Source organism: Phalangium opilio, unplaced genomic scaffold, assembly GCF_054372755.1.
Source record: "Phalangium opilio isolate 3A_F unplaced genomic scaffold, DU_Popi_V2 ptg000039l_1, whole genome shotgun sequence".
In the NCBI taxonomy this organism is placed as follows: Eukaryota; Metazoa; Arthropoda; class Arachnida; order Opiliones; family Phalangiidae; genus Phalangium; species Phalangium opilio.
Genome location: NW_028324162.1, coordinates 674,084 through 701,968, shown reverse-complemented (window position 1 = coordinate 701,968; position 27,885 = coordinate 674,084). Strand labels below are relative to the sequence as shown.

At 44.8% G+C, this 27,885-nt stretch overlaps 2 protein-coding genes across 2 annotated transcripts; both read right to left on the bottom strand.

The window, feature by feature from the left end:
* On the bottom strand, nt 1–23,887 carry LOC149680959 (uncharacterized). Its single transcript, XM_089834471.1, has 2 exons — nt 21,715–23,887; nt 1–311 (listed from the first exon to the last, which is right to left on the bottom strand). The coding sequence occupies exons 1-2, from the start codon at nt 23,885–23,887 to the stop codon at nt 1–3; spliced, it is 2,484 nt and encodes an 827-aa protein (XP_089690597.1).
* Nucleotides 23,888–24,103: 216 nt separating this feature from the next.
* On the bottom strand, nt 24,104–25,456 carry LOC149680958 (uncharacterized). Its single transcript, XM_089834470.1, has one exon. The coding sequence runs from the start codon at nt 25,454–25,456 to the stop codon at nt 24,104–24,106; it is 1,353 nt and encodes a 450-aa protein (XP_089690596.1).
* Between the last annotated feature and the right edge of the window lie 2,429 nt (nt 25,457–27,885).

The window sequence follows — 27,885 nt, the reverse complement described above, 5'->3', positions numbered from 1 at the left end:
TTATTCTTGAATTAAAGGTCCGCAGAAATTTGATAAGTGACAACTAATGATGTAAATTTTATCAAGAACAGGAGACAAAGTAATAGGAATCACACCCTGTAGTATTTGAAACTCTTTCACCTTCCTTATAGCTCCTTCAATATGAATTATATTTTTAGCAATATCCCTACTTTTGTTCACTTCTTTTTCCGTAAACTGATCACGGTGACCCAAATAATCTGGGATGCTTAGATTAATTTTTCTAGCGTCCAAATCCTTCCATATATCAAAACCCCTATCGGCCATAACTAGATCACCTTCTTCGAGTTGGTCTATTAAGTGACAATGGTTGGCTAGCTTCTAATCTGAGGTTCGCCCAGCATAGATGTTAGAAAAATAAGTTAGATAACCATTTGGGCCTGGTGAAATGCCTAATAAACCTTTAGTAGTGTTGCTGTGTTTGTACGAGCTGAAAGCTTCGCGTTGAGCATTAGTAGCTGATGGCATATTAATGTAAAATTCGGTACAATCTATGACTCTCAAATTTGGAAAATGTCTCTTTATAAATTCTGGAGTTCTTAAGTTAACTTCCTTTGCTGTGGGCCATATGGACAAATACTGATTTGAAACCTGCTGTTTGGGGCTGCATATATCCTCGATTTGATACCTGCCGTTGGGGGCTGCTAATATCTGGGATTTGAAACTTGCCGTTGGGGGCTGGAAATATCTGGAATTTGCTACCTGCCGTTGGTGGCTGGAAATATCTGGGATTTGATCACCTACCGTTGTTTTCTGTGAACATCTGGGATTTGATTCCTGCCGTTGGGGGCTGGGTATATCTGGGATTTGATCACGTGTCGTTGGTGGCTTCTAATAGCTGGGATTTGATCACCTACCGTTGGTGGCTGTGAACATCTGGGATTTGATTCCTGCCGTTGGGGGCTGGGCATAGCTGGGATTTGATCACCTGCCGTTGGTGACTTCTAATAGCTGGGATTTGATCACCTACCGTTGGTGGCTGTGAACATCTGGTATTTGATTCCTGTCGTTGGGGGCTGTGAATATCTGGGATTTGATACCTGCCGTTGGGGGCTTCTAAAATCTGGGATTTGATCACCTGCCGTTGGGGGTTTCTAATATCTGGGATTTGATCACCTGCCCTTGGTGGCTTCTAATATGTGGGATTTGATCACCTGCCGTTGGTGGCTTCTAATATCTGGGATTTGATCACGAGCTGTTGGTGGCTTCTAACATCTGGGATTTGATCACCTGCTGTTGGTGGCTTCTAATAGCTGGGATTTGATCACCTGCCGTTGGTGGCTTCTAATAGCTGGGATTTGATCACCTGCCGTTGGTGGCTTCTAATATCTAAGATTTGATCACCTTCCGTTGGTGCCTTCTAATATCTGGGATTTGAAACCTGTCGTTGGGGGCGATTTGATACCTGCCGTTGGTGCCTTCTAATTTCTGGGATTTGAAACCTGTCGTTGGATGCTGGGAATATCTGAGATTTGAAACCTGCCGTTGGGGGCTGTGAATATCTGGGATTTGATTCCCACCGTTGTTGGCGGGAAATATCTGGGATTTGATCACCTGCCGTTGGTGACTTCTAACATCTGGGATTTGAAACCTGTCGTTGGGGGCTGTGAATATCTGGGATTTGATACCTGCCGTTGGGGGCTTCAAAAATGTGCGATTTGATCACCTGCCGTTGGGGGTTTCTAATATCTGGGATTTGATCACCTGCCGTTGGTGGCTTCTAATATGTGGGATTTGATCACCTGCCGTTGGTGGCTTCTAATATCTGGGATTTGATCACCTGCCGTTGGTGGCTTCCAATAGCTGGGATTTGATCACCTGCCGTTGGTGGCTTCTAATATCTAAGATTTGATCACCTGCCGTTGGTGCCTTCTAATATCTGGGATTTGAAACCTGTCGTTGGGGGCGATTTGATACCTGCCGTTGGTGCCTTCTAATTTCTGGGATTTGAAACCTGTCGTTGGATGCTGGGAATATCTGAGATTTGAAACCTGCCGTTGGGGGCTGTGAATATCTGAGATTTGAAACCTGCCGTTGGGGGCTGTGAATATCTGGCGTTTGATTCCCACCGTTGTTGGCGGGGAATATCTGTGATATGATCACCTGCCGTTGGTGTCTTATAATATCTAAAATTTGATGACCTGCCGTTGGTGGCTTCGAATATCTGGGATTTGATCACATGCCGTTGGTGGCTTCTAATATCTAAGATTTGATCACCTGCCGTTGGGGGCTGCCAATATCTTAGAATTGAAACCTGTCGTTGGGGGCTGCTAATATCTTGGATAAGAAACTTGCCGTTGGGGACTTCTAATATCTGGGATTTGATCACTCGCCGATGGTGGCTTCTAATATGTGGGATTTGATCACCTGCCGTTGGTGGCTTCTAATATCTGGGATTTGATCACGAGCTGTTGGTGGCTTCTAACATCTGGGATTTGATCACCTGCTGTTGGTGGCTTCTAATAGCTGGGATTTGATCACCTGCCGTTGGTGGCTTCTAATAGCTGGGATTTGATCACCTGCCGTTGGGGGCTTCTAATATCTGGGATTTGATCACCTGCCGTTGGGGGCTGTGAATATGTGGGATTTGAAACCTGCCGTTGGGGGCTGTGAATATGTGGGATTTGATTCCCACCGTTGTTGGCGGGGAATATCTGGGATTTGATCACCTGCCGTTGGTGTCTTCTAATATCTAAGATTTGATGACCTGCCGTTGGTGGCTTCGAATATCTGGGATTTGATCACCTGCCGTTGGTGGCTTCTAATATCTAAGATTTGATCACCTGCCGTTGGGGGCTGCCAATATCTTAGAATTGAAACCTGTCGTTGGGGGCTGCTAATATCTTGGATATGAAACTTGCCGTTGGGGGCTTCTAATATCTGGGATTTTATCACTCGCCGATGGGGGCTTCTAATATCTGGGATTTGATCACTCGCCGTTGGGGGCTTCTAATATCTGGGATTTGATCACCTGCCGTTGGGGGGCTTCTATTATCTGGGATTTGATGACTTGCCGTTGGGGGCATCTAATATCTGGGATTTGATCACCTGCCGTTGGTGGCTTCTAATTTCTGGGATTTGATCACCTGCCGTTGGTGGCTTCTAATATCTAAGATTTGATCACCTGCCGTTGGGGGCTGCCAATATCCTAGAATTGAAACCTGTCGTTGGGGGCTGTGAATATCTGGGATTTGATACCTGCCGTTGGGGGCTTCTAAAATCTGGGATTTGATCACCTGCCGTTGGGGGTTTCTAATATCTGGGATCTGATTACCTGCCGTTGGTGGCTTCTAATATGTGGGATTTGATCACCTGCCGTTGGTGGCTTCTAATATATGGGATTTGACCACGAGCTGTTGGTGGCTTCTAACATCTGGGATTTGATCACCTGCTGTTGGTGGCTTCTAATAGCTGGGATTTGATCACCTGCCGTTGGTGGCTTCTAATAGCTAAGATTTGATCACCTGCCGTTGGTGGCTTCTAATATCTAAGATTTGATCACCTCCCGTTGGTGGCTTCTAATATCTAAGATTTGATCACCTCCCGTTGGTGGCTTCTAATATCTAAGATTTGATCACCTGCCGTTGGTGCCTTCTAATATCTGGGATTTGAAACCTGTCGTTGGATGCTGGGAATATCTGAGATTTGAAACCTGCCGTTGGGGGCTGTGAATATGTGGGATTTGATTCCCACCGTTGTTGGCGGGGAATATCTGGGATTTGATCACCTGCCGTTGGTGTCTTCTAATTTCTGGGATTTGAAACCTGTCGTTGGATGCTGGGAATATCTGAGATTTGAAACCTGCCGTTGGGGGCTGTGAATATGTGGGATTTGAAACCTGCCGTTGGGGGCTGTGAATATGTGGGATTTGATTCCCACCGTTGTTGGCGGGGAATATCTGGGATTTGATCACCTGCCGTTGGTGTCTTCTAATATCTAAGATTTGATGACCTGCCGTTGGTGGCTTCGAATATCTGGGATTTGATCACCTGCCGTTGGTGGCTTCTAATATCTAAGATTTGATCACCTGCCGTTGGGGGCTGCCAATATCTTAGAATTGAAACCTGTCGTTGGGGGCTGCTAATATCTTGGATATGAAACTTGCCGTTGGGGGCTTCTAATATCTGGGATTTTATCACTCGCCGATGGGGGCTTCTAATATCTGGGATTTGATCACTCGCCGTTGGGGGCTTCTAATATCTGGGATTTGATCACCTGCCGTTGGGGGGCTTCTATTATCTGGGATTTGATGACTTGCCGTTGGGGGCATCTAATATCTGGGATTTGATCACCTGCCGTTGGTGGCTTCTAATTTCTGGGATTTGATCACCTGCCGTTGGTGGCTTCTAATATCTAAGATTTGATCACCTGCCGTTGGGGGCTGCCAATATCTTAGAATTGAAACCTGTCGTTGGGGGCTGCTAATATCTTGGATATGAAACTTGCCGTTGGGGGCTTCTAATATCTGGGATTTTATCACTCGCCGATGGGGGCTTCTAATATCTGGGATTTGATCACTCGCCGTTGGGGGGCTTCTATTATCTGGGATTTGATGACTTGCCGTTGGTGGCTTCTAATAGCTGGAATTTGATCAACTACCGTTGGTGGCTTCTAAAATCTGGGATTTGATCACCTGCCGTTGGGGGCATCTAATATCTGGGATTTGATCACCTGCCGTTGGTGGCTTCTAATTTCTGGGATTTGATCACCTGCCGTTGGTGGCTTCTAATTTCTGGGATTTGATCACCTGCCGTTGGTGGCTTCTAATTTATTGGATTTGAAACCTGTCGTTGGGGGCTGGAAATATCTGGGATTTGATTCCTGCCGTTGGGGGCTTCTAAAATATGGGATTTGATCACCTGCCGTTGGGGGCTGGGAATATCTGGGATTTGATTCCTGCCGTTGGTGGCTTCGAATATCTGGGATTTGATCACCTGCCGTTGGGTGCTGCTAATATCTTGGATATGAAAATGGCCGTTGGGGGCTTCTTATATCTGGGATTTGATCACTCGCCGTTGGAGGCTTCTAATATCTGGGATTTGATCACTCGCCGTTGGAGGCTTCTAATATCTGGGATTTGATCACTCGCCGTTGGAGGCTTCTAATATCTGTGATTTGGAGCCTGCTTTTGGGGGCTGCTAATAACTTAGAATTGAAACCTGCCGTTGGGGGTGCTAATATCGTGTATATGAAACTTGCCGTTGGTGGCGCTAATATCTTGTATATGAAACTTGCCGTTGGTGGCTTCTAATATCTAAGATTTGATCACCTGCCGTTGGGGGCTGCCAATATCCTAGAATTGAAACCTGTCGTTGGGGGCTGTGAATATCTGGGATTTGATACCTGCCGTTGGGGGCTTCTAAAATCTGGGATTTGATCACCTGCCGTTGGGGGTTTCTAATATCTGGGATCTGATTACCTGCCGTTGGTGGCTTCTAATATGTGGGATTTGATCACCTGCCGTTGGTGGCTTCAAATATATGGGATTTGACCACGAGCTGTTGGTGGCTTCTAACATCTGGGATTTGATCACCTGCTGTTGGTGGCTTCTAATATCTAAGATTTGATCACTTGCCGTTGGGGGCTGCCAATATCTTAGAATTGAAACCTGTCGTTGGGGGCTGCTAATATCTTGGATATGAAACTTGCCGTTGGGGGCTTCTAATATCTGGGATTTTATCACTCGCCGATGGGGGCATCTAATATCTGGGATTTGATCACTCGCCGTTGGGGGCTTCTAATATCTGGGATTTGATCACCTGCCGTTGGGGGGCTTCTATTATCTGGGATTTGATGACTTGCCGTTGGGGGCATCTAATATCTGGGATTTGATCACCTGCCGTTGGTGGCTTCTAATTTCTGGGATTTGATCACCTGCCGTTGGTGGCTTCTAATTTCTGGGATTTGATCACCTGCCGTTGGTGGCTTCTAATTTATTGGATTTGAAACCTGTCGTTGGGGGCTGGAAATATCTGGGATTTGATTCCTGCCGTTGGGGGCTTCTAAAATATGGGATTTGATCACCTGCCGTTGGGGGCTGGGAATATCTGGGATTTGATTCCTGCCGTTGGTGGCTTCGAATATCTGGGATTTGATCACCTGCCGTTGGGTGCTGCTAATATCTTGGATATGAAAATGGCCGTTGGGGGCTTCTTATATCTGGGATTTGATCACTCGCCGTTGGAGGCTTCTAATATCTGGGATTTGATCACTCGCCGTTGGAGGCTTCTAATATCTGGGATTTGATCACTCGCCGTTGGAGGCTTCTAATATCTGTGATTTGGAGCCTGCTTTTGGGGGCTGCTAATAACTTAGAATTGAAACCTGCCGTTGGGGGTGCTAATATCGTGTATATGAAACTTGCCGTTGGTGGCGCTAATATCTTGTATATGAAACTTGCCGTTGGTGGCTTCTAATATCTAAGATTTGATCACCTGCCGTTGGGGGCTGCCAATATCCTAGAATTGAAACCTGTCGTTGGGGGCTGTGAATATCTGGGATTTGATACCTGCCGTTGGGGGCTTCTAAAATCTGGGATTTGATCACCTGCCGTTGGGGGTTTCTAATATCTGGGATCTGATTACCTGCCGTTGGTGGCTTCTAATATGTGGGATTTGATCACCTGCCGTTGGTGGCTTCAAATATATGGGATTTGACCACGAGCTGTTGGTGGCTTCTAACATCTGGGATTTGATCACCTGCTGTTGGTGGCTTCTAATATCTAAGATTTGATCACCTGCCGTTGGGGGCTGCCAATATCTTAGAATTGAAACCTGTCGTTGGGGGCTGCTAATATCTTGGATATGAAACTTGCCGTTGGGGGCTTCTAATATCTGGGATTTTATCACTCGCCGATGGGGGCATCTAATATCTGGGATTTGATCACTCGCCGTTGGGGGCTTCTAATATCTGGGATTTGATCACCTGCCGTTGGGGGGCTTCTATTATCTGGGATTTGATGACTTGCCGTTGGGGGCATCTAATATCTGGGATTTGATCACCTGCCGTTGGTGGCTTCTAATTTCTGGGATTTGATCACCTGCCGTTGGTGGCTTCTAATATCTAAGATTTGATCACCTGCCGTTGGGGGCTGCCAATATCTTAGAATTGAAACCTGTCGTTGGGGGCTGCTAATATCTTGGATATGAAACTTGCCGTTGGGGGCTTCTAATATCTGGGATTTTATCACTCGCCGATGGGGGCTTCTAATATCTGGGATTTGATCACTCGCCGTTGGGGGGCTTCTATTATCTGGGATTTGATGACTTGCCGTTGGTGGCTTCTAATAGCTGGAATTTGATCAACTACCGTTGGTGGCTTCTAAAATCTGGGATTTGATCACCTGCCGTTGGGGGCATCTAATATCTGGGATTTGATCACCTGCCGTTGGTGGCTTCTAATTTCTGGGATTTGATCACCTGCCGTTGGTGGCTTCTAATTTCTGGGATTTGATCACCTGCCGTTGGTGGCTTCTAATTTCTGGGATTTGATCACCTGCCGTTGGTGGCTTCTAATTTCTGGGATTTGATCACCTGCCGTTGGTGGCTTCTAATTTCTGGGATTTGAAACCTGTCGTTGGGGGCTGGAAATATCTGGGATTTGATTCCTGCCGTTGGGGGCTTCTAAAATATGGGATTTGATCACCTGCCGTTGGGGGCTGGGAATATCTGGGATTTGATTCCTGCCGTTGGTGGCTTCGAATATCTGGGATTTGATCACCTGCCGTTGGGTGCTGCTAATATCTTGGATATGAAAATGGCCGTTGGGGGCTTCTTATATCTGGGATTTGATCACTCGCCGTTGGAGGCTTCTAATATCTGGGATTTGATCACTCGCCGTTGGAGGCTTCTAATATCTGGGATTTGATCACTCGCCGTTGGAGGCTTCTAATATCTGTGATTTGGAGCCTGCTTTTGGGGGCTGCTAATAACTTAGAATTGAAACCTGCCGTTGGGGGTGCTAATATCTTGTATATGAAACTTGCCGTTGGTGGCGCTAATATCTTGTATATGAAACTTGCCGTTGGTGGCTTCTAATATCTATGATTTGATCACCTGCCGTTGGGGGCTGCCAATATCCTAGAATTGAAACCTGTCGTTGGGGGCTGTGAATATCTGGGATTTGATACCTGCCGTTGGGGGCTTCTAAAATCTGGGATTTGATCACCTGCCGTTGGGGGTTTCTAATATCTGGGATCTGATTACCTGCCGTTGGTGGCTTCTAATATGTGGGATTTGATCACCTGCCGTTGGTGGCTTCAAATATATGGGATTTGACCACGAGCTGTTGGTGGCTTCTAACATCTGGGATTTGATCACCTGCTGTTGGTGGCTTCTAATATCTAAGATTTGATCACTTGCCGTTGGGGGCTGCCAATATCTTAGAATTGAAACCTGTCGTTGGGGGCTGCTAATATCTTGGATATGAAACTTGCCGTTGGGGGCTTCTAATATCTGGGATTTTATCACTCGCCGATGGGGGCATCTAATATCTGGGATTTGATCACTCGCCGTTGGGGGCTTCTAATATCTGGGATTTGATCACCTGCCGTTGGGGGGCTTCTATTATCTGGGATTTGATGACTTGCCGTTGGGGGCATCTAATATCTGGGATTTGATCACCTGCCGTTGGTGGCTTCTAATTTCTGGGATTTGATCACCTGCCGTTGGTGGCTTCTAATATCTAAGATTTGATCACCTGCCGTTGGGGGCTGCCAATATCTTAGAATTGAAACCTGTCGTTGGGGGCTGCTAATATCTTGGATATGAAACTTGCCGTTGGGGGCTTCTAATATCTGGGATTTTATCACTCGCCGATGGGGGCTTCTAATATCTGGGATTTGATCACTCGCCGTTGGGGGGCTTCTATTATCTGGGATTTGATGACTTGCCGTTGGTGGCTTCTAATAGCTGGAATTTGATCAACTACCGTTGGTGGCTTCTAAAATCTGGGATTTGATCACCTGCCGTTGGGGGCATCTAATATCTGGGATTTGATCACCTGCCGTTGGTGGCTTCTAATTTCTGGGATTTGATCACCTGCCGTTGGTGGCTTCTAATTTCTGGGATTTGATCACCTGCCGTTGGTGGCTTCTAATTTCTGGGATTTGATCACCTGCCGTTGGTGGCTTCTAATTTCTGGGATTTGATCACCTGCCGTTGGTGGCTTCTAATTTCTGGGATTTGAAACCTGTCGTTGGGGGCTGGAAATATCTGGGATTTGATTCCTGCCGTTGGGGGCTTCTAAAATATGGGATTTGATCACCTGCCGTTGGGGGCTGGGAATATCTGGGATTTGATTCCTGCCGTTGGTGGCTTCGAATATCTGGGATTTGATCACCTGCCGTTGGGTGCTGCTAATATCTTGGATATGAAAATGGCCGTTGGGGGCTTCTTATATCTGGGATTTGATCACTCGCCGTTGGAGGCTTCTAATATCTGGGATTTGATCACTCGCCGTTGGAGGCTTCTAATATCTGGGATTTGATCACTCGCCGTTGGAGGCTTCTAATATCTGTGATTTGGAGCCTGCTTTTGGGGGCTGCTAATAACTTAGAATTGAAACCTGCCGTTGGGGGTGCTAATATCTTGTATATGAAACTTGCCGTTGGTGGCGCTAATATCTTGTATATGAAACTTGCCGTTGGTGGCTTCTAATATCTAAGATTTGATCACCTGCCGTTGGGGGCTGCCAATATCCTAGAATTGAAACCTGTCGTTGGGGGCTGTGAATATCTGGGATTTGATACCTGCCGTTGGGGGCTTCTAAAATCTGGGATTTGATCACCTGCCGTTGGGGGTTTCTAATATCTGGGATCTGATTACCTGCCGTTGGTGGCTTCTAATATGTGGGATTTGATCACCTGCCGTTGGTGGCTTCAAATATATGGGATTTGACCACGAGCTGTTGGTGGCTTCTAACATCTGGGATTTGATCACCTGCTGTTGGTGGCTTCTAATATCTAAGATTTGATCACTTGCCGTTGGGGGCTGCCAATATCTTAGAATTGAAACCTGTCGTTGGGGGCTGCTAATATCTTGGATATGAAACTTGCCGTTGGGGGCTTCTAATATCTGGGATTTTATCACTCGCCGATGGGGGCATCTAATATCTGGGATTTGATCACTCGCCGTTGGGGGCTTCTAATATCTGGGATTTGATCACCTGCCGTTGGGGGGCTTCTATTATCTGGGATTTGATGACTTGCCGTTGGGGGCATCTAATATCTGGGATTTGATCACCTGCCGTTGGTGGCTTCTAATTTCTGGGATTTGATCACCTGCCGTTGGTGGCTTCTAATTTCTGGGATTTGATCACCTGCCGTTGGTGGCTTCTAATTTATTGGATTTGAAACCTGTCGTTGGGGGCTGGAAATATCTGGGATTTGATTCCTGCCGTTGGGGGCTTCTAAAATATGGGATTTGATCACCTGCCGTTGGGGGCTGGGAATATCTGGGATTTGATTCCTGCCGTTGGTGGCTTCGAATATCTGGGATTTGATCACCTGCCGTTGGGTGCTGCTAATATCTTGGATATGAAAATGGCCGTTGGGGGCTTCTTATATCTGGGATTTGATCACTCGCCGTTGGAGGCTTCTAATATCTGGGATTTGATCACTCGCCGTTGGAGGCTTCTAATATCTGGGATTTGATCACTCGCCGTTGGAGGCTTCTAATATCTGTGATTTGGAGCCTGCTTTTGGGGGCTGCTAATAACTTAGAATTGAAACCTGCCGTTGGGGGTGCTAATATCGTGTATATGAAACTTGCCGTTGGTGGCGCTAATATCTTGTATATGAAACTTGCCGTTGGTGGCTTCTAATATCTAAGATTTGATCACCTGCCGTTGGGGGCTGCCAATATCCTAGAATTGAAACCTGTCGTTGGGGGCTGTGAATATCTGGGATTTGATACCTGCCGTTGGGGGCTTCTAAAATCTGGGATTTGATCACCTGCCGTTGGGGGTTTCTAATATCTGGGATCTGATTACCTGCCGTTGGTGGCTTCTAATATGTGGGATTTGATCACCTGCCGTTGGTGGCTTCAAATATATGGGATTTGACCACGAGCTGTTGGTGGCTTCTAACATCTGGGATTTGATCACCTGCTGTTGGTGGCTTCTAATATCTAAGATTTGATCACCTGCCGTTGGGGGCTGCCAATATCTTAGAATTGAAACCTGTCGTTGGGGGCTGCTAATATCTTGGATATGAAACTTGCCGTTGGGGGCTTCTAATATCTGGGATTTTATCACTCGCCGATGGGGGCATCTAATATCTGGGATTTGATCACTCGCCGTTGGGGGCTTCTAATATCTGGGATTTGATCACCTGCCGTTGGGGGGCTTCTATTATCTGGGATTTGATGACTTGCCGTTGGGGGCATCTAATATCTGGGATTTGATCACCTGCCGTTGGTGGCTTCTAATTTCTGGGATTTGATCACCTGCCGTTGGTGGCTTCTAATATCTAAGATTTGATCACCTGCCGTTGGGGGCTGCCAATATCTTAGAATTGAAACCTGTCGTTGGGGGCTGCTAATATCTTGGATATGAAACTTGCCGTTGGGGGCTTCTAATATCTGGGATTTTATCACTCGCCGATGGGGGCTTCTAATATCTGGGATTTGATCACTCGCCGTTGGGGGGCTTCTATTATCTGGGATTTGATGACTTGCCGTTGGTGGCTTCTAATAGCTGGAATTTGATCAACTACCGTTGGTGGCTTCTAAAATCTGGGATTTGATCACCTGCCGTTGGGGGCATCTAATATCTGGGATTTGATCACCTGCCGTTGGTGGCTTCTAATTTCTGGGATTTGATCACCTGCCGTTGGTGGCTTCTAATTTCTGGGATTTGATCACCTGCCGTTGGTGGCTTCTAATTTCTGGGATTTGATCACCTGCCGTTGGTGGCTTCTAATTTCTGGGATTTGATCACCTGCCGTTGGTGGCTTCTAATTTCTGGGATTTGAAACCTGTCGTTGGGGGCTGGAAATATCTGGGATTTGATTCCTGCCGTTGGGGGCTTCTAAAATATGGGATTTGATCACCTGCCGTTGGGGGCTGGGAATATCTGGGATTTGATTCCTGCCGTTGGTGGCTTCGAATATCTGGGATTTGATCACCTGCCGTTGGGTGCTGCTAATATCTTGGATATGAAAATGGCCGTTGGGGGCTTCTTATATCTGGGATTTGATCACTCGCCGTTGGAGGCTTCTAATATCTGGGATTTGATCACTCGCCGTTGGAGGCTTCTAATATCTGGGATTTGATCACTCGCCGTTGGAGGCTTCTAATATCTGTGATTTGGAGCCTGCTTTTGGGGGCTGCTAATAACTTAGAATTGAAACCTGCCGTTGGGGGTGCTAATATCTTGTATATGAAACTTGCCGTTGGTGGCGCTAATATCTTGTATATGAAACTTGCCGTTGGTGGCTTCTAATATCTAAGATTTGATCACCTGCCGTTGGGGGCTGCCAATATCCTAGAATTGAAACCTGTCGTTGGGGGCTGTGAATATCTGGGATTTGATACCTGCCGTTGGGGGCTTCTAAAATCTGGGATTTGATCACCTGCCGTTGGGGGTTTCTAATATCTGGGATCTGATTACCTGCCGTTGGTGGCTTCTAATATGTGGGATTTGATCACCTGCCGTTGGTGGCTTCAAATATATGGGATTTGACCACGAGCTGTTGGTGGCTTCTAACATCTGGGATTTGATCACCTGCTGTTGGTGGCTTCTAATATCTAAGATTTGATCACTTGCCGTTGGGGGCTGCCAATATCTTAGAATTGAAACCTGTCGTTGGGGGCTGCTAATATCTTGGATATGAAACTTGCCGTTGGGGGCTTCTAATATCTGGGATTTTATCACTCGCCGATGGGGGCATCTAATATCTGGGATTTGATCACTCGCCGTTGGGGGCTTCTAATATCTGGGATTTGATCACCTGCCGTTGGGGGGCTTCTATTATCTGGGATTTGATGACTTGCCGTTGGGGGCATCTAATATCTGGGATTTGATCACCTGCCGTTGGTGGCTTCTAATTTCTGGGATTTGATCACCTGCCGTTGGTGGCTTCTAATTTCTGGGATTTGATCACCTGCCGTTGGTGGCTTCTAATTTATTGGATTTGAAACCTGTCGTTGGGGGCTGGAAATATCTGGGATTTGATTCCTGCCGTTGGGGGCTTCTAAAATATGGGATTTGATCACCTGCCGTTGGGGGCTGGGAATATCTGGGATTTGATTCCTGCCGTTGGTGGCTTCGAATATCTGGGATTTGATCACCTGCCGTTGGGTGCTGCTAATATCTTGGATATGAAAATGGCCGTTGGGGGCTTCTTATATCTGGGATTTGATCACTCGCCGTTGGAGGCTTCTAATATCTGGGATTTGATCACTCGCCGTTGGAGGCTTCTAATATGTGGGATTTGATCACCTGCCGTTGGGGGGCTTCTATTATCTGGGATTTGATGACTTGCCGTTGGGGGCATCTAATATCTGGGATTTGATCACCTGCCGTTGGTGGCTTCTAATTTCTGGGATTTGATCACCTGCCGTTGGTGGCTTCTAATATCTAAGATTTGATCACCTGCCGTTGGGGGCTGCCAATATCTTAGAATTGAAACCTGTCGTTGGGGGCTGCTAATATCTTGGATATGAAACTTGCCGTTGGGGGCTTCTAATATCTGGGATTTTATCACTCGCCGATGGGGGCATCTAATATCTGGGATTTGATCACTCGCCGTTGGGGGCTTCTAATATCTGGGATTTGATCACCTGCCGTTGGTGGCTTCAAATATATGGGATTTGACCACGAGCTGTTGGTGGCTTCTAACATCTGGGATTTGATCACCTGCTGTTGGTGGCTTCTAATATCTAAGATTTGATCACCTGCCGTTGGGGGCTGCCAATATCTTAGAATTGAAACCTGTCGTTGGGGGCTGCTAATATCTTGGATATGAAACTTGCCGTTGGGGGCTTCTAATATCTGGGATTTTATCACTCGCCGATGGGGGCATCTAATATCTGGGATTTGATCACTCGCCGTTGGGGGCTTCTAATATCTGGGATTTGATCACCTGCCGTTGGGGGGCTTCTATTATCTGGGATTTGATGACTTGCCGTTGGGGGCATCTAATATCTGGGATTTGATCACCTGCCGTTGGTGGCTTCTAATTTCTGGGATTTGATCACCTGCCGTTGGTGGCTTCTAATATCTAAGATTTGATCACCTGCCGTTGGGGGCTGCCAATATCTTAGAATTGAAACCTGTCGTTGGGGGCTGCTAATATCTTGGATATGAAACTTGCCGTTGGGGGCTTCTAATATCTGGGATTTTATCACTCGCCGATGGGGGCTTCTAATATCTGGGATTTGATCACTCGCCGTTGGGGGGCTTCTATTATCTGGGATTTGATGACTTGCCGTTGGTGGCTTCTAATAGCTGGAATTTGATCAACTACCGTTGGTGGCTTCTAAAATCTGGGATTTGATCACCTGCCGTTGGGGGCATCTAATATCTGGGATTTGATCACCTGCCGTTGGTGGCTTCTAATTTCTGGGATTTGATCACCTGCCGTTGGTGGCTTCTAATTTCTGGGATTTGATCACCTGCCGTTGGTGGCTTCTAATTTCTGGGATTTGATCACCTGCCGTTGGTGGCTTCTAATTTCTGGGATTTGATCACCTGCCGTTGGTGGCTTCTAATTTCTGGGATTTGAAACCTGTCGTTGGGGGCTGGAAATATCTGGGATTTGATTCCTGCCGTTGGGGGCTTCTAAAATATGGGATTTGATCACCTGCCGTTGGGGGCTGGGAATATCTGGGATTTGATTCCTGCCGTTGGTGGCTTCGAATATCTGGGATTTGATCACCTGCCGTTGGGTGCTGCTAATATCTTGGATATGAAAATGGCCGTTGGGGGCTTCTTATATCTGGGATTTGATCACTCGCCGTTGGAGGCTTCTAATATCTGGGATTTGATCACTCGCCGTTGGAGGCTTCTAATATCTGGGATTTGATCACTCGCCGTTGGAGGCTTCTAATATCTGTGATTTGGAGCCTGCTTTTGGGGGCTGCTAATAACTTAGAATTGAAACCTGCCGTTGGGGGTGCTAATATCTTGTATATGAAACTTGCCGTTGGTGGCGCTAATATCTTGTATATGAAACTTGCCGTTGGTGGCTTCTAATATCTAAGATTTGATCACCTGCCGTTGGGGGCTGCCAATATCCTAGAATTGAAACCTGTCGTTGGGGGCTGTGAATATCTTGGATTTGATACCTGCCGTTGGGGGCTTCTAAAATCTGGGATTTGATCACCTGCCGTTGGGGGTTTCTAATATCTGGGATCTGATTACCTGCCGTTGGTGGCTTCTAATATGTGGGATTTGATCACCTGCCGTTGGTGGCTTCAAATATATGGGATTTGACCACGAGCTGTTGGTGGCTTCTAACATCTGGGATTTGATCACCTGCTGTTGGTGGCTTCTAATATCTAAGATTTGATCACTTGCCGTTGGGGGCTGCCAATATCTTAGAATTGAAACCTGTCGTTGGGGGCTGCTAATATCTTGGATATGAAACTTGCCGTTGGGGGCTTCTAATATCTGGGATTTTATCACTCGCCGATGGGGGCATCTAATATCTGGGATTTGATCACTCGCCGTTGGGGGCTTCTAATATCTGGGATTTGATCACCTGCCGTTGGGGGGCTTCTATTATCTGGGATTTGATGACTTGCCGTTGGGGGCATCTAATATCTGGGATTTGATCACCTGCCGTTGGTGGCTTCTAATTTCTGGGATTTGATCACCTGCCGTTGGTGGCTTCTAATTTCTGGGATTTGATCACCTGCCGTTGGTGGCTTCTAATTTATTGGATTTGAAACCTGTCGTTGGGGGCTGGAAATATCTGGGATTTGATTCCTGCCGTTGGGGGCTTCTAAAATATGGGATTTGATCACCTGCCGTTGGGGGCTGGGAATATCTGGGATTTGATTCCTGCCGTTGGTGGCTTCGAATATCTGGGATTTGATCACCTGCCGTTGGGTGCTGCTAATATCTTGGATATGAAAATGGCCGTTGGGGGCTTCTTATATCTGGGATTTGATCACTCGCCGTTGGAGGCTTCTAATATCTGGGATTTGATCACTCGCCGTTGGAGGCTTCTAATATCTGGGATTTGATCACTCGCCGTTGGAGGCTTCTAATATCTGTGATTTGGAGCCTGCTTTTGGGGGCTGCTAATAACTTAGAATTGAAACCTGCCGTTGGGGGTGCTAATATCGTGTATATGAAACTTGCCGTTGGTGGCGCTAATATCTTGTATATGAAACTTGCCGTTGGTGGCTTCTAATATCTAAGATTTGATCACCTGCCGTTGGGGGCTGCCAATATCCTAGAATTGAAACCTGTCGTTGGGGGCTGTGAATATCTGGGATTTGATACCTGCCGTTGGGGGCTTCTAAAATCTGGGATTTGATCACCTGCCGTTGGGGGTTTCTAATATCTGGGATCTGATTACCTGCCGTTGGTGGCTTCTAATATGTGGGATTTGATCACCTGCCGTTGGTGGCTTCAAATATATGGGATTTGACCACGAGCTGTTGGTGGCTTCTAACATCTGGGATTTGATCACCTGCTGTTGGTGGCTTCTAATATCTAAGATTTGATCACTTGCCGTTGGGGGCTGCCAATATCTTAGAATTGAAACCTGTCGTTGGGGGCTGCTAATATCTTGGATATGAAACTTGCCGTTGGGGGCTTCTAATATCTGGGATTTTATCACTCGCCGATGGGGGCATCTAATATCTGGGATTTGATCACTCGCCGTTGGGGGCTTCTAATATCTGGGATTTGATCACCTGCCGTTGGGGGGCTTCTATTATCTGGGATTTGATGACTTGCCGTTGGGGGCATCTAATATCTGGGATTTGATCACCTGCCGTTGGTGGCTTCTAATTTCTGGGATTTGATCACCTGCCGTTGGTGGCTTCTAATTTCTGGGATTTGATCACCTGCCGTTGGTGGCTTCTAATTTATTGGATTTGAAACCTGTCGTTGGGGGCTGGAAATATCTGGGATTTGATTCCTGCCGTTGGGGGCTTCTAAAATATGGGATTTGATCACCTGCCGTTGGGGGCTGGGAATATCTGGGATTTGATTCCTGCCGTTGGTGGCTTCGAATATCTGGGATTTGATCACCTGCCGTTGGGTGCTGCTAATATCTTGGATATGAAAATGGCCGTTGGGGGCTTCTTATATCTGGGATTTGATCACTCGCCGTTGGAGGCTTCTAATATCTGGGATTTGATCACTCGCCGTTGGAGGCTTCTAATATCTGGGATTTGATCACTCGCCGTTGGAGGCTTCTAATATCTGTGATTTGGAGCCTGCTTTTGGGGGCTGCTAATAACTTAGAATTGAAACCTGCCGTTGGGGGTGCTAATATCGTGTATATGAAACTTGCCGTTGGTGGCGCTAATATCTTGTATATGAAACTTGCCGTTGGTGGCTTCTAATATCTAAGATTTGATCACCTGCCGTTGGGGGCTGCCAATATCCTAGAATTGAAACCTGTCGTTGGGGGCTGTGAATATCTGGGATTTGATACCTGCCGTTGGGGGCTTCTAAAATCTGGGATTTGATCACCTGCCGTTGGGGGTTTCTAATATCTGGGATCTGATTACCTGCCGTTGGTGGCTTCTAATATGTGGGATTTGATCACCTGCCGTTGGTGGCTTCAAATATATGGGATTTGACCACGAGCTGTTGGTGGCTTCTAACATCTGGGATTTGATCACCTGCTGTTGGTGGCTTCTAATATCTAAGATTTGATCACCTGCCGTTGGGGGCTGCCAATATCTTAGAATTGAAACCTGTCGTTGGGGGCTGCTAATATCTTGGATATGAAACTTGCCGTTGGGGGCTTCTAATATCTGGGATTTTATCACTCGCCGATGGGGGCATCTAATATCTGGGATTTGATCACTCGCCGTTGGGGGCTTCTAATATCTGGGATTTGATCACCTGCCGTTGGGGGGCTTCTATTATCTGGGATTTGATGACTTGCCGTTGGGGGCATCTAATATCTGGGATTTGATCACCAGCCGTTGGTGGCTTCTAATTTCTGGGATTTGATCACCTGCCGTTGGTGGCTTCTAATATCTAAGATTTGATCACCTGCCGTTGGGGGCTGCCAATATCTTAGAATTGAAACCTGTCGTTGGGGGCTGCTAATATCTTGGATATGAAACTTGCCGTTGGGGGCTTCTAATATCTGGGATTTTATCACTCGCCGATGGGGGCTTCTAATATCTGGGATTTGATCACTCGCCGTTGGGGGGCTTCTATTATCTGGGATTTGATGACTTGCCGTTGGTGGCTTCTAATAGCTGGAATTTGATCAACTACCGTTGGTGGCTTCTAAAATCTGGGATTTGATCACCTGCCGTTGGGGGCATCTAATATCTGGGATTTGATCACCTGCCGTTGGTGGCTTCTAATTTCTGGGATTTGATCACCTGCCGTTGGTGGCTTCTAATTTCTGGGATTTGATCACCTGCCGTTGGTGGCTTCTAATTTCTGGGATTTGATCACCTGCCGTTGGTGGCTTCTAATTTCTGGGATTTGATCACCTGCCGTTGGTGGCTTCTAATTTCTGGGATTTGATCACCTGCCGTTGGGGGCTGGAAATATCTGGGATTTGATTCCTGCCGTTGGGGGCTTCTAAAATATGGGATTTGATCACCTGCCGTTGGGGGCTGGGAATATCTGGGATTTGATTCCTGCCGTTGGTGGCTTCGAATATCTGGGATTTGATCACCTGCCGTTGGGTGCTGCTAATATCTTGGATATGAAAATGGCCGTTGGGGGCTTCTTATATCTGGGATTTGATCACTCGCCGTTGGAGGCTTCTAATATCTGGGATTTGATCACTCGCCGTTGGAGGCTTCTAATATCTGGGATTTGATCACTCGCCGTTGGAGGCTTCTAATATCTGTGATTTGGAGCCTGCTTTTGGGGGCTGCTAATAACTTAGAATTGAAACCTGCCGTTGGGGGTGCTAATATCTTGTATATGAAACTTGCCGTTGGTGGCGCTAATATCTTGTATATGAAACTTGCCGTTGGTGGCTTCTAATATCTAAGATTTGATCACCTGCCGTTGGGGGCTGCCAATATCCTAGAATTGAAACCTGTCGTTGGGGGCTGTGAATATCTGGGATTTGATACCTGCCGTTGGGGGCTTCTAAAATCTGGGATTTGATCACCTGCCGTTGGGGGTTTCTAATATCTGGGATCTGATTACCTGCCGTTGGTGGCTTCTAATATGTGGGATTTGATCACCTGCCGTTGGTGGCTTCAAATATATGGGATTTGACCACGAGCTGTTGGTGGCTTCTAACATCTGGGATTTGATCACCTGCTGTTGGTGGCTTCTAATAGCTGGGATTTGATCACCTGCCGTTGGTGGCTTCTAATAGCTAAGATTTGATCACCTGCCGTTGGTGGCTTCTAATATCTAAGATTTGATCACCTCCCGTTGGTGGCTTCTAATATCTAAGATTTGATCACCTCCCGTTGGTGGCTTCTAATATCTAAGATTTGATCACCTGCCGTTGGTGCCTTCTAATATCTGGGATTTGAAACCTGTCGTTGGATGCTGGGAATATCTGAGATTTGAAACCTGCCGTTGGGGGCTGTGAATATGTGGGATTTGAAACCTGCCGTTGGGGGCTGTGAATATGTGGGATTTGATTCCCACCGTTGTTGGCGGGGAATATCTGGGATTTGATCACCTGCCGTTGGTGTCTTCTAATATCTAAGATTTGATGACCTGCCGTTGGTGGCTTCGAATATCTGGGATTTGATCACCTGCCGTTGGTGGCTTCTAATATCTAAGATTTGATCACCTGCCGTTGGGGGCTGCCAATATCTTAGAATTGAAACCTGTCGTTGGGGGCTGCTAATATCTTGGATATGAAACTTGCCGTTGGGGGCTTCTAATATCTTGGATTTTATCACTCGCCGATGGGGGCTTCTAATATCTGGGATTTGATCACTCGCCGATGGGGGCTTCTAATATCTGGGATTTGATCACCTGCCGTTGGGGGGCTTCTATTATCTGGGATTTGATGACTTGCCGTTGGGGGCATCTAATATCTGGGATTTGATCACCTGCCGTTGGTGGCTTCTAATTTCTGGGATTTGATCACCTGCCGTTGGTGGCTTCTAATATCTAAGATTTGATCACCTGCCGTTGGGGGCTGCCAATATCCTAGAATTGAAACCTGTCGTTGGGGGCTGTGAATATCTGGGATTTGATACCTGCCGTTGGGGGCTTCTAAAATCTGGGATTTGATCACCAGCCGTTGGGGGTTTCTAATATCTGGGATCTGATTACCTGCCGTTGGTGGCTTCTAATATGTGGGATTTGATCACCTGCCGTTGGTGGCTTCTAATATATGGGATTTGACCACGAGCTGTTGGTGGCTTCTAACATCTGGGATTTGATCACCTGCTGTTGGTGGCTTCTAATAGCTGGGATTTGATCACCTGCCGTTGGTGGCTTCTAATAGCTAAGATTTGATCACCTGCCGTTGGTGGCTTCTAATATCTAAGATTTGATCACCTCCCGTTGGTGGCTTCTAATATCTAAGATTTGATCACCTCCCGTTGGTGGCTTCTAATATCTAAGATTTGATCACCTGCCGTTGGTGCCTTCTAATATCTGGGATTTGAAACCTGTCGTTGGATGCTGGGAATATCTGAGATTTGAAACCTGCCGTTGGGGGCTGTGAATATGTGGGATTTGATTCCCACCGTTGTTGGCGGGGAATATCTGGGATTTGATCACCTGCCGTTGGTGTCTTCTAATTTCTGGGATTTGAAACCTGTCGTTGGATGCTGGGAATATCTGAGATTTGAAACCTGCCGTTGGGGGCTGTGAATATGTGGGATTTGAAACCTGCCGTTGGGGGCTGTGAATATGTGGGATTTGATTCCCACCGTTGTTGGCGGGGAATATCTGGGATTTGATCACCTGCCGTTGGTGTCTTCTAATATCTAAGATTTGATGACCTGCCGTTGGTGGCTTCGAATATCTGGGATTTGATCACCTGCCGTTGGTGGCTTCTAATATCTAAGATTTGATCACCTGCCGTTGGGGGTGCCAATATCTTAGAATTGAAACCTGTCGTTGCCTCGTGCCATCTTTTCCAAAGCCTATCTAATAATTGCTGCCTGTACTTTAATCTATTTGTTAATTGTTGTTGTGTTTGCTTTTGAATGGTCTGATCGAATGTTTGGGGTGGTAAAGAATTAACTCTTTTACCTAGTAAAAAATGCGAGGGACTTAAAGGGGTTGGTTCCTGGGGGTCATTGTAAACAAATGTAATTGGGCGTGAATTTATGGATGCCTCTGTTTCTAAAAGAATGGTTTCCATTTCGGGGTAGGTTAGTTTCGAATTTTTAAGTACCTTTTTCAGAATTGTTTTAGTCGACCTAACCATACGTTCATAGAAACCTCCCCACCATGCGGCTCGTTCGGCTATAAATTTCCAATTAATTCCTTCCCTCCCAAAATATTCCAATAGTTTTTCTTCCCTCAATTTTTTCCAAATGTTTTGCATGTCCTTGTTTGCGCGCTCGAACGTTTTTGCATTATCTGTGTAGATAGTATGTGGCAAACCTCGTCTAGCTACCATTCGTCTGAAAGCTAACATAAACTCCTCTGTTGATAATGAAGGTATAAGTTCCAGATGCAAAGCTCTTGTGACGGCGCAGGTTACTAAACAAATATAAGCTTTGTCCAAATCCTTATTTTTCTCAAAATATGAGGGTCCCTTCACATACACTGGCCCCGCAAAATCTATCCCTATAACTGAGAAGGGTGGGGCTTCCTCAATCCGGTCTTTCGGTAAGGGCGCAGTTGGTGCGCTTCCAGCTTTACTAAGTAGTTTCCTACATGCCATACATCCCCTAACCACTTTCCTTGCTAACTGTCGACCCGAAATAATGAAATATCTTTCTCTGACTTGAGTTAAGGTCTCTTGGACTCCCCCATGCATAACTCGGTTGTGACTGCGTTCCGTTAACAAATAGGCTAACCTTTGTTTCGAATTTAGAATTATGGGGTGCTTTTGTTCTTGAGTCAAATCCGATTGGTCTAATCTTCCCCCTACACATAATTGATTTTGATTATTGAAAATTGGCTGAAGGGTTGCTAGCTTATTTGAGTTCCCTATTTTCTCACCGATTTTAATTGTAGCTATCTCGTTAGCATAGTCTATCCCCTGGACGCAGTTTACCCAATCTATTTCCGCTTTTACCATCTCCGCCGCGGTTACGGGTCCATCTTGTTTATTTTTTCTGAATGCCCTTCTAACATAGGCTGTAACTCTTAACGCTTTGTCCAACTTACTATACCTACGAAGGTCAATAATCTTATCTAATCCAGGTTTTTCAGCAATGTTTATGACTAAAATTGTTTTTCTCATCTCCTGTTCAAACTCTTTGGGGTCTATTTTTATTTTTCTGGAATCGTCCATGGGCCATTCTGATCTCGGCAACAACAACCAACTAGGTCCCTCCCACCATTTTTTGAGCGCGTGTAGATTCTCCGCTTTTACTCCCCGTGTAGGAATATCTGCTGGATTATCAACCCCTGGGCAGTGGAACCAATCTTCTGTATTTGTGAGCCTTTGTATTTCTGATATTCTGTTTGATATAAAAGGTTTCCACGTGGTTGACGCTCCCCTAATCCAATAAAGGGCAATTTTGGAATCTGTCCACATAAAACTCCTAATCAATTTTTTGCTAAACGTTGATCTTACATAATTTACCAAACGCGCTCCTAAATTGCATCCCATTAGTTCTAATCGTGGTATCGATAGTTCGGGTTCTAATTTGGAACTTTGTTGAAACTGCTTAAGCGGTGCGACTCGTGCCTTGGATGTTACAAAAGCTACCCTAATTTTCCCTGCCTTTGTTATATACCTAACGTAAACAATAGCCGCATAGGCGCTCCTACTTGCATCTGTAAAACAGTGTAACTCCCAATTATCTACTTCTTCCTCCCCATCAAAATAATGCCTTGGCATACTAATATTTCGAAGATTGGGCAAATCGTGGCACCAATCAAGGAATTCTTCCGCTAACTCTGGTCCTAAAGTTTCGTCCCAATCTACCTTCTCCACCCATAACCTCTGAAATAAGAGTTTTGCTCTAATTGTAAATGGGGTCAAAATTCCTATAGGGTCAAATATTTGTGCAACGGCACTGATTACGCAACGTTTGGTCGGCTTGATGTTTTGTAAAATCTCAATTAATTTTGTTAAGTCAAAAAAGTAAGTGTCCGAATTTGGGTTCCACCTTAGCCCTAACAGTTTGATTCCTTCGGGTGCCTCCTTACCATCAAACATGGGGACCGAATTTTCCGATTTTGTGTCTCCCCATAACTTCCTAAGATCAGGCGAATTTGTGTTCCATTTCCTAAATCGCATGTTGGCGCTGCTCATTATCTTATTTATTCCTACAGTAGTTTCATAAGCCTTTTCCACATTTTGTTCCCCACTAGTCAAATCATCTACATAGAGATCCTGGTCCAATATTCTAACTACATTTTCGTCCGCTCCCTCCACCTTGTGTATGTGATACTTTATTGTTAGAGCTAACAAAAGAGGGCTTGAAGTGATTCCAAAAGGTACGCGTGCCATACGTAGGGTTTTAAAATCATTTTCTTTTAATTGGTCATGCGTCTCAGCGTTTACCCATAAAAATCTCACTGAATCCCTTTCTGACTCTGCTAGGGCTATCTGGAGAAACGCCTTCTCAATATCCGCTACGAATGCGACCTTATTCATTCTAAATCTCAACAATAACAATAAAATATCCGGGTTCAGATTTGGTCCCGCTGCTAAACAATCATTTAAGGAGGGGACCCCCTTTCCATGAGCTGACCCATCTAACACTACTCTCAAGCTTGTGGTGGCCGACGCGCTTTTTACCGGCTGATGGGGAAGGTAAAAAGTTCCCGCTGGGGCTAAGCTGTTTTCGGGTACAATCTCTGCTATCCCCTTTTACAATTGGTCATCTATGACCTTTTTATAGTCCTCAAACAAAATAGGGTCCCGAATGAATCTACGTACTAAAGAATTCCCCCTTTTTGTTGCTAAGTCCAAGTTATCAGGCAACAATTCCTTCTCTACCTTCCACGGAAATTTCACGTGGTATCGCCCATTCTCCATCTTAGTCTCCGAATTAAAATTCTCAATTATTTCCTGATTTTCCAAATATCCCACCCTTTTCTCCTCATTCTCAATTCCTATAGATTCCAATTTCCAAAATTTCTCCATTATCTCATCAGCTTTTCTTTCCACTACACCTACCCTCATTACTGTTATTGGGCAGCTATTTACGTTTACCTGGTTCCCCGAATCCAAGGGTCCTTGTACGGCCCATCCCAATTTTGTTTCAATGGCCATAATCCTAGGTCCAAATCTTTCTGTCTTTCCTGACGCGACTGTCCAATAATAATCTCCCCCTATTAACAAATCCATCCCATCTGAATCGGGGCTCTGAGTTGTTGGTTTATCCGCTAATTGCCAACCCTTTTGTTTCATGTATGTCTCAATCTCATGGCATTTAAACGCAGTTACGGAGTTGCAAACGTACGGAACTTCTATCGCTATAATCTCAACCCTTTGTTCCGCTTTTTCTACGTTTTCGAGAGTTACCTTGACTCTCTTCCTAATTTGTTCCGATACCTCCTTACTCATGAAGGTGTTAAATCCAACCTTAGTTTCTCCCACTACTGGTAATCTTAATTTCCTGGATACATCTTCCCTAATAAATGACGCTTGCGCCCCGGAGTCCAAAAAACACCTTACTTCTAAACCTGTATTTTGCTGTACTGGGTTCCTAACAATAGCTCTCGCCGACTGCAGCAAAACAGTTTCATCAATCCCTTCCCCATTACTAACTGAGGCTACCCCCACGTTCAAGGTTACGTTCTCCTCCTTATTTTCTACTGTAAAGTTAGCTGGGTTTTTGTCACACACCGCGTAATTGTGGCCCTTTTGGCATTTCTTACATGTCTTAAACCTGGCATTGCAATCTCTGACTCTATGGTTCTGTCTCAAACAAAGGTAGCATCGACGTTGTTCTCTAATTAAGTTACGTTTTTGTTCCAAATTAAACTTTGGACAATCATTCGAATTATGCCCGTTAGCTTCACAGAATATGCAAAATGGATTTTCCGCTCGATTTTGACTATGATTTTGATATCTATTGTCCCTACTTTGATACCTGTTTTGATTTTGATAACTATTTTGCGGGTATGTTACACCCGTTGACAAGGCCGAAGCTGTGTGCCTTTGGTAGGAAGGTTTTCTTTCAACGTACTCCTTATAACTATTTGTCACCCAAAACATTTTATCATTACATTAATTACTTTTGAGAGATAACGTGTCAAAATAAGCTTTAAAACAATAAAAAACTGAATGAGCGGTCTGTTTAGCCATGACCAAAACCTTCAAATCAGTGTTGCTAATGTTAGAAAGTGGATGTTCCCACTTCCATTTTAAAAATTTGCCGCATTTCCCACACCCCCTTTTTTACAGTCATATTTATCTGGACTATTTTATCATACTAAGTTTAATATGGAATATCACTCCGCATGGCTTTGACAATATGTACAAATGCTTTAAAGCTTTAAAATTCTCAAAATATGCTTTCTTTTTTTCAGTGCCAAACTTAAAATCACCGAATTTATTTCAAAATGTCGCTTGAAATTATTAAACCGAATAAAATTTTCGAAAATGCACTTATTTTAACTGTGCAGTTAAAATTAGTGCATTTTTGAAAATTTTGCACTATTAACCCTTGAACAGGAAAATTCCGACATTTGATTGATTTCGGAAAAATATTACTTTTTCCCCACAGAGCCTAAAACCAAACCTAAATCTCCCACGATGTGGGAAATTACCCACACATTGGCAACACTGCTTTAAAAACTTACAACAAGCACACTTTCGAGACATGTTCTGAACAAATTAGTTCTTAACCCTCTAATAGTACGACCACGGAGAATTGATGTAAACTGTAGTTGAAATATATTCATGTGCGACCTGCGGCACTGAATGGTCTCTAACCATTGTTTGAAACTAGAGAGAGAAATAGTGAGCAGCATTAATCATGTCCTGAGCTATGAGAATGAACAGTATGACTGTTGACTGAAGTACACTAGACATTACATCATTTTGCATAACCACGAGTAAAAATCTAACTGTCCCTACTTAATTTTCCGCCATTGTTTTAAAACGTATCCACTGCGAAGCATGCCGGGCACAAATGAGGGAACCTTTTAAAACTCAATGTCATACACGTACTCTCTCAAAAGTAATTAATGTAATGATAAAATGTTTTGGGGGAATGGAATTGTGCCCGAAAACCCGAGATAAGTAAATTTTTGAAATTGATTACCTGTAAAATAAGTTATTTCAACGGAAAACGGTAATGGAACGTTGTTTTTTCTTAAGCATGCCTTTAAGTTTCAATTAAAAAGAAAAGTTAATAACTTATTAGACATTTACTGCAATTGGAATAGAAGACGACAACAATGGCAATAACAGTTGCATAAATAATATGGATGAACCTGTACCCTCAACGTCTATGCAAGCAGATAAGATAGAAGCCATGTTTAAAAACAGAATCGGTTTAGTATCATATTAAACCAACCGATCCGATCCGAACACTGAATTTTTTAAGAACTTTTAAGTGAAAGATCTGTATTATTAAGTCAAAGGTGTTGTATTTACTAATACAATGTTACAAATTCAACAAAAAAACTGAACTGGTTCACTATAGCTTAAATGGAAATGGTCTCCCAATTGACTTATATGTGGAGAATGGCTATAAATTGGCATTGTCTTTCTTCTTTCAAACAATAAATGGTTTAATAACTTTTCAGAAGATGTAATAGGAAGAACCAGAACTTCAATGATCTTCTGAAAGGTTCATTAAACGCGCTAGTAGGGACTTCTCCAGCTTCCGTAGCTTCGACTAATCTATCGTATTGTTTCTTGCGTTTCAAACATTTTCCACATTTTAGCCCCTGGGAACGAACACCATATGAATGCCAAACCGATTAATCCAACAAACAATAAACCAGAATTTAGAACCCATTTGAATTTCCCCAAAGGGCAACCAACGGTTTAAAAACGCGAAACTGAATAAGTTGCCCCAAAAATTGAGCCGCCAAACCCGAGAAATGACATGAATACGCCAGGATACCGAAAAAGTTTAAAAACTAAGCAGCTTCCGACCTCGGAAGCTACCATAGTTTGAGCGTTATTTCCATGATCACTCGGTTCACAATCACAAATATCACTGTCACGGCGTGGCATTTTTTCCAATTGATTGCGCTGTAGCACTTTGCAATAAGAAAGCAACCAGTACTTGAAATGAATTATTCTCTGATTTCTCCTCCTCATCGGAGTTTTCTTTATCATCGTCGACCCCCATCGTTTTACCGATAATTTTCATAGTTTCCAGATAGGTTCCTTGGCCTGTTTTGTTTTTCAATATGGATAGTAAATTCATTATTTTTGTAAATTCCGAGTGTTTCATTTTTTTCTTCAATGCGTTTCCCAGATAACGGTTTTTTTTCTCTTCTTTTTGTAATTTTTTCAAAAAGACTATTTGTGTTTTGTTTTCTTCAATTTTCTTGATAGTTTTTTAATTTCAGTTAAAAAATTTTCCCTTGTTTCAAGGAGTGTTTTGTTGCTTTCTTGGTACATTTTAATCGTTTGAGGTATGGTTGAATAGTTTGTGGTGTCGGTAGCATTTTTTTTAAATATCA